General features: G+C 38.3%; 1 protein-coding gene across 1 annotated transcript in view; it reads right to left on the bottom strand.

Moving 5' to 3' along the window:
• Positions 1–8303, bottom strand: part of ADGB (androglobin) — a 315129-nt gene that overhangs the window by 221754 nt on the left and 85072 nt on the right. Inside the window, exon 8 of the mRNA XM_007943219.1 lies at positions 4176–4310. Coding sequence (XP_007941410.1) covers positions 4176–4310 — 135 coding nt within the window. The remainder of the gene's footprint in view (positions 1–4175; positions 4311–8303) is intronic.

Genomic DNA, 8303 nt, shown 5'->3' with positions numbered 1-8303 from the left:
AAATGACATATTTATCCTCACAAAATCACATTAAGTAAAAGAAGTTAAAAGATTGTAATGTTTTACAGAAAGAAGACAAAATGAAAATAAATCAAAGAATGCATGGTGCAGGATGTGCGTGCACTTTTCAACCACGCAATGAAGGATAAGTTGAAAATTGTAACCTATACTCCGGAATCACCAACATAGATGACTGAATGTTAGACCTGCTGTTTTTAGGTGCCATCCAGTAGATTCTGACTCATAGCAACCTTCTGCTCAATAGAATGAAGCACTGCCAGGTACTGCGCCAGCCTCACAATCCTTTCTATGCTTGGGTCCATGGTTGCAGCCACTGTGTTAACTCATCTTGTTGAGGGTCTTCCTCTTTTTCTCTGACTCTCCACTTTACCAAGCATGATAGCCCTCTCCAGGGACCAGTCCCTTCTAACAACGTGACCAAAGTAGGTGAGATGAAGTCTGGTCATTCATTCTTGCTTCCAAGGAGTATTCCAGCTGCACATCTAACAGGACAGATGTGTTCATTCTTCTGGCAGTTCATGGAATTTTCACTATTCATTGAAACCACAATTAAAAGGCATCAACTATTCTTCAGTCTTCTTTATGCATCATCCAGCTTCCACCTGCACATAAGGCAATTGAAAATACCATGGATTGGGTTAGGGGCACCTTCATCTTCAAACTGACACCTTTGCTATTTGACACTTTAAAGAGGTCTCTTGTGGCCGATTTCCCCAGTGCTATATGGGACGTCTGATTTCTTCACTGCTGCTTCCATGGGTGTTGACTGTGGATGCAAGTAAAATGAAACTTCAATCTTTTCTCCATTTATTATGATGTGGCTTACACATTCAGTTGTGAGGATTTTCATTTTCTTATGTTGAGGTGTAATCCATACTGAAGACTGTAGTCTTTGATCTTCATCAGTAAGTTCTGCAAGTCTTCTTAATTTTCAGCAAGCAAGGTTGTATCATCTGAATATCACAGGTTGTTAATGAGTCTTCTCTAATCCTCATGCCATATTCTTCTTCATATAGTCCAGCCTCTGGGAATATTTGCTCAGCATACACAGTGAATAAGTATGGTCAAAGGATACAGTACTGATACACATCCTTCCTGACTTTAAACCATTCAGTATACCCTTGTTCTGTTTGAATGACTGCCTCTTGGTCTATGTATAGGTTCCTCATGAACATAATTAAGTGTTCTGGAATTTCCATATTTTGCAATGTTATCCATAATTTGTTATGATCCACACAGTTGAATGCCTTTGCATAATCAGTGAAACACCAATAAATATTTTTCTAGTATTGTTTGCCTACAGCCAAGATCCCTCTGACATTAGCAATGATATACCTAGTTCCATGTCCTCTTCTGAATCTACCTTGCATTTTTGGAAATTCCCTGTCGATATACTGCTGCAAATGTTTTTGGATTATCTTCAGCAAAATTTTACTTGCATGAGGTATTAATGATATTGTTCAGTAATTTCCACATTCTGTTTGATCATCTTTCTTTGGAATGGGCACGAATATGGATCTTTCCCAGTCAGTTGGCCAGGTAGCTGTCTTCCAAATTTCCTGGCATAAATGAGTAAGCACCACCAGCACTGCATCTGTTTGTTGAAATATCTTGTTCTGGTTACCTAGTGCCACTCTGACAAGAATATACCACAAATGGAATGGCTAGGAATTTATTCTTACAATTTGGAGACTTTAAGTCTGAGTTCAAAGTGCCAGGCTCTAAGGGCTGGGTGAAAGTCCCTCAACCTTGGGCTTCAGCTCTGCCTCCTGCTCCCAGCCCACTGAAGCTGGAGGCTTTTCTTCACTGAGGCTGGCTGCTGAGGCTGACAAACCTAAGGTTAACGAGTAACAAGGCACACTCCTGATATTACCAAACCACACGGTAGGCCATTATTTAAAGTCTGCTAAAAGTCCCAAGATCAGCAGAGTATGGCAGGCTGCTGAACAACAACACGGCTACATGCAGGGTCCAAGCGTGCCATAAGCTAGAGACCATTCCCAAAGCTACTTCTTATATACGGGAAGCAGACCACATCCCTACAGCAGCTACTTAGCTGCTTGTTGTAGATTCCCACCATGGTGTTCATTGCCAGTCTCATCATGGGGAATAACTACCACCAGCTGCCCAGCCACTCAACCAGGTCCAGTCAAGTTGTCACACAACCTTAACTATCACACATCTCAATGAGTAGCCCATCAATTCCTGGAGTCTTGGTTTTCACCAATTCCTTTAGTGAAGCCTGGACTTCTTCCTTCAATATCATTTGTTCTTGATCATATGCTACCTCCTGAAATGGCAGAATGTCAACCAGTTCTTTCTGGTACAGTGACTGTGTATTCCCTGAATCTTTTTTTGATGCTTCCTGCATCATTCAATATTCTGCCCATAGAATCTCTCCACTTAAAATTCTCCTCAAGATTTTTATTTTCTAATACAGTGAAACCTATGTATTTCCTGCATCTTTTTTTGATGCTTCGGGCATCATTCAATATTTTTCCCATAGAATCCTTTTGAGGCTTGATTTTTTTCTTCAGTTCTTTCAGCTTGAGAAATGCCAAGCATGTTATTCCCTTTTTGTTTCTAATTCCAGGTCTATTCATTATAATACCTTACTTTGTTTTCTCCAGCCACCCTTTGAGATACTCTGTTCAGCCCTTTTATTTCAACATTTCTTCCTTTCACTTTAGCTACCCTCCATTCAAGAGCAAATTTCAGTCTCTTCTGATATCCATTTTGGTCATTTCTTCCTTTCCTGTCTTTTTAATGATTTTTTGCCTTCTTCATGCATGATTTTCTTGATGTCATCCCACAACTCGTCTGGTTTTGGTCATAAATGTTCAATGTGTCAAATCTATTCTTCAGATGGTCTCTAAATTCAGCTGGGATATACTCAAGGTAATATTCTGGCTCTTGTGGCCTTGTTTTAATTTTCCTCAGCTTCAACTTGAACTTGCATATGAGCAACTGATGATCTGATCCACAGTCAGCTCCTGGCCTTGTTTTGACTGATGATACTGAGCTTCTCCATTGCCTCTTTCCACAGATGTAGTCTATTTGATAGCTGTGTATTCCATCTGGTGAGGTCCAGGTGCACAGTCGCCATTTATGTTATTGTAAAATGGTATTTGCCATGAATAATTTGTTGGTCAGGACTGGAAAGTCTCCAAAATATATTTCAGTCTTCCTACTGAATAATATGATGTATGTATTTTTTAGTGTATGTTTTCTTTAGATCTAATTAACATTTTTCAGAGGCTTTCTTTGGTAATATACAAAACAAATGTGTACTACCCAAGGGGGCTGTAAGGAGAATTAAATAGTCCAAAATGGAAATATATTAACTAAAATGAGAGATCTGCAATATGATGTTACGTGATGATAATATAGGCCAGAGCATTTTCACTATCAATCATGACTTTATACAATGAGATTATTATAAATTTATGTCCTGTGTCCATCCAGTCATAATGTGATATGTAAAAAGTGTGACTGTCGATAGCATTCTATAAACAGATAATTCTTTCTAAAAATAACAGTCATTTCTTTAAAAATATAGTAAAAGAGCTAGAAGGAGCCCTGGTGATAGCACTCAGCTGCTAACCAAATGGTCAGCAGTTTTAACCCATTAGTCACTCTTCAGAGGAAAGACTTGGCAATCTGTTCCTGTAGAAATTTCAGCATAAGAATTCCTAGGGCCAGTTTTACTCTGTGCTGTAGGGTGTCTATGAGTCAGAATCGACGACACACAATAGCCAAAGGGATGGAGGCTCACTGTGCTTTCTGTTAGATTCGGTAAATACCAGCTAACTACTTAAGGAAGTAGCTGTGCATTTTCTTGCATGTGAATGATGTATTTGAACTCTTAGTGCTTTTCAGAGAAATACCTGAAAATAAGTAGCAGAAGCCTATTCTACCCGAACACTTCGGCTATGACTGCTATACTATAAGAACTTGGACAACTTGGCCTCTTTCTTATAGGTAGGACCTTGACCCAACATATATACCCACATTTGTGCCTAAGTATTACGCACAAGTTTGAACAGCTTTACTTGGGTATTTCTAGTCAGGAAATAAATTTCTATGCTCCCAAATTTTCCAAGGTTTTAGGAAACAACTAAAATAGTTATTATTCTAAGAGACTAAAAGCTTACAGTCTGATAGGGACTGCAGAGAGTATTGCACATCTGATGAGGGTCTTGAACCATGAAGTGAGAATTTGAATTTTTCCTTCTCCTTTTCTCCATCTTTACTCCTCTTCTTCCCCAGGTCTTTTGCATCTGCTTTCTCTAACATGTTAAAAAAATTATAATAAATCTTTTAACTATAAAGCCTCAAACTCTGTTACTTATTCAGTCAACATGTTGGGGGGGAGGGAAGACCAAACTGTAGTATTAATTAAAAGTGAAACCATAACCATCACTTTCCCAAAACATGACTCCCCTCTAATTAGAAACATGATAATAGAGAAAGAAAACTTTTGTAATTGACATGCATTATGAAAGATATGTAGCATTATCTATTATGTGCTACACATAAATTTATGTTCCACAGAGATGATCATTTGAATATTGTTTCTTTATATAAAATTGTAGTGTTGGGCTAATTTTCTTATTTTGAAAACAAATAAAGAAAACAAAACCAGCAAAGCATAGACTTGAAGTTAAGTCTCAAATATGGAATTCTCTCAGACTTTCCTTATTTGGAGCCTCAAGGAGACACAGCTACTTGTCCTCAGAACATCTTCTGATAGATCCCAGACTCCAACCAACATCCAAAAATCAACATTTTATTGCCAATGTGGCTTCTGTACTAAAATCCTTGTACCCAGCCCCATCCCCACCATTTGAATTCCCATTCATATAGTTTTCTTTGAAGCATATTCTCTCTCCACTTAAAATTCTCCTCAAGATTTTTATTTTCTAATACAGTAAAAACCCGCAAAAGCCAGAAACTATGTAAGCCTGAAACCTGTCAGAGAGAGAAAAGCCAAATATTTTCCACTAAAATTAGCGATAGGAAGTTGGTAAGACTGTATCCTATCAAAGGCGGGAAACCTGAGAGAGCTGGAAAGACAAGGCAGTACAGGTGAGATCCAGCTCTCACAGGTTACTCTGTAAATCTCTCCTAATTCTGAAATGGAAACTGCAGATGTCTGTGATTTTATTCTCTGCATCACTTGCCAAATGTGTAATTATCACCATTGGTCAGGTTTTTTTTTTTTTTAATTTACATAAACAAAAATGATGACTTTAGCAACTTGTAATGTTCCTAAGCCTACAGAGAAAGCCTGTCTCATATGTTAGCTTTTACATTAGATTTAACATCTGTATTAGATCCAAACATGAAGATGACTATGGCTTCAAACATAGGATGAGAGATTTACATGGGAAATTTAAGCATAAACAATAAGTTATTATCAGAATTTTATTTTGTGTGTTTTCTACAAAAATATGACTTAACATACACACACATACACCAAAATCTAATTTTCATTAGCAATATGTGATTTTGAAAAAAGTCTTAAATAGCTGATTCCTATTCATAATTCATAATTTAGGAATAATATATAATAAAAATACAAATTAAAAATTTGACTGTTTCACACAGAAATCTGGATAGTACACAACAGTGTTTATCAAAGTGTGTTTTTTGCCAACACTCTAAATAAATGTGTTGCTTCTCTGTCGTTTCTTCCCACCCATCTGGCAAAACCCCACTCTGAATAAACTTGGCAGCTGAGTCTTGCTGGAGATAATCCTCCCCTAGTTACAAACCTCTCCCAGATCTATGTTAAATTTCCACGAAAATCGTCATCTTTTACCTCCACCGTGAGGTGAGCTCAAGAGCCAGGCTGTCTATGGTTGAAGTCTTTTGTCAGAAACACTCAACTTCTCACTAACAAACCTATATCATCACCCACTTACGTCTGTGTCCATCTTCTGTGTCAGCCTGTTGAATACAGGAGCTATTGCTCCCAGCCTTCCTGACATGGCCAATCTCTCCACCTGGGTTCTAGAACCTGTTTCTCTTGTCCTCTTGGAAACTTACCTCATTGTTATCTCAGCTGGAAACATCCCATGATCGCTTAAAATTACGCAATTCTCCCTCATTAGACACAAATAAAAATAATATACTCCCCAGAGCCACATTCCCTGCTACCTTCCACCTTGTAACTCTCCTGTTCTTTACAGTCAAAGTTGTTGACACATTATTTCACTTACTGCTCGACCCTCTCCAATATCTTCCACTCCTATTATTCACCAGTGCCCAATGACCTCTATGTCATAAAATCCAATGGAAAAACTTAACTTCTCATCGTATTTTAGCTGTCAGTAGTATGTGACATAGAAAATCTCTCTGATTCTTGAAATATTCTTTTCCTTTCACTCAGTACCACTTCCCTCAGTTGTTTTTCCTCCAGCTTCTTCAGCCATTCCTTAGCCTCCTTTGCAAGCTCATCATTGTATACCAAGCCCTCAGATGTTGTTGAACTTCTTTAAAGTTCAACTTCGAGTTCCCTACTCTCCACAGTCTGTACTATCTTAACATGCCCTGGGAGATTTAGTAAGATCTCTCCCCTACCCACTTGTCCTGTCTTTCCTCAAGCCACTTTGTCCTACTTATCTGGAGGAGCAGCTAATGCATCTTCTACCAAATCTTCCAACACAATCCCACTCATAGTGGACCATGTGTGTCAGAGTAGAAATGCATTCCATACATTTTCCAATGACTGATTTTTTGGAAACAGATCACCAGGCCTTTTTTCTGATTCACCTCAGGTTAGACTCAAAGCTCTAACCTTCTTGTCAGCAACTGAGCAAGCACATTGACCAACTGCACCCCCAGGGCCTCTGTCATCATTCACAATGTCTCATCATCTTTATGCCCGCAATTTCCCCTGCACGGAGTGGAAGTCCCTCATCCTCCGGTAGGGAATTCCTTCTCAATCTTGCAAACACACCTCAAACTTCTTCCCTGAAACCCCAGACTAGAACAGCTTACCCATATATACTCCCAATATGCTTCCTTCCATATAGCTTCTTGTATTTTCTTTTAAGGCTCATATGTTAGTAAGTAATTATAAACTTCCATTTAAAAAAAAGAAAAGTCAATTCCTCTCATTGGACTATACACTCCAGGAAGTGAGGTCCACATTTGATTTTATTCATGTAATCCCCAACCCAAAAAATATTTTTGGGACTCTCCTCAACAAGTTATATGTTTGAATGAATGAATGAATGGTTGTATGAATGGACATCAATTTGCGGGACATGAGAAAAGCCTTTAGGATCAAATGAACTTGGGAAATACTGGTTAAAACAAATTTGATTTTTGTTGTTGCTATTAGAGGCCATCAAGTAGGTTCCAATTCACAGTGGCCCTAGCCACCACAGGACAAAACACTGTGCCATCCTCACAACTGTTGCTATCTTTAAACCCACTGTTGAAGCCACTGTGTCAATCCATGTTACTGGGGGTTTTCCTTTGTTTGCTGACTCTCTTTACCAAGTATGATGCTTTTCTCCAGGGAACAGTCCCTCCTGGTAACATGTCCAAAATATGTAAAGGCAAAGTCATGCTATCGTCCCTTCTAAGGAGTGTTCTGGCTGTACTTCTCCCAAGACAGATTTTTCTCCTTCTAGCAGTCCCTGGTGTATTCAGTGTTCTTCCCCCAGCACTACAATGCAAAGGTGTCAACTCTTCCTTGGTTTTCCTTACTCACTGTCCAGCTTTCTCATGCACATAAGGAAATTGAAAATACCATGGCTTGGGCCAGGCATACCTTAGTTCTCAAAGTGACATTTTTGCTTTTCAGTACTTTAAAGAGAGGTTTTCCAAAATATTTCAATACCTTCTCCAAAATATCTTCTTTAAAATATTTCAAATAACTATGCATATGAACATTAATGTTTGTATAGGAAAGTAGAATTAAATATACTAGAAAATACTCAGCTTTTTGTACTTCTTGATAGCATCTATCATGATGTTTCAAATACTTGTTTTAGAAAATACTGATATTTTATCAGAATCATTTCCTGTTGAGATCTCATCTGCAAGTATTTCTCACAGTCTGCTGCACAGAAATTATTAATTAAATGCTCCTCCGAAATAGACCAAGTCCAGTGTGAGTGATGTCTGCCTACCACAGACTTTTCCTGGAATGATGCAATCATATGAAGGAAAACAAGTACAGAAACCTAACTAAATTGATTGCTTGCTTTTGGCAGGCCTCTTTTAAGTGTTAAAAAGGAAAGGACACTCAGCAAAATTAAAAAAAA

Source organism: Orycteropus afer, unplaced genomic scaffold (assembly GCF_000298275.1).
Source record: "Orycteropus afer afer isolate SDZICR_OR568_19922 unplaced genomic scaffold, OryAfe1.0 scaffold00101, whole genome shotgun sequence".
NCBI lineage: Eukaryota > Metazoa > Chordata > Mammalia > Tubulidentata > Orycteropodidae > Orycteropus > Orycteropus afer.
Note: the sequence above shows the minus strand (reverse complement) of the source record. Positions and strands in the feature narration are given on the sequence as shown.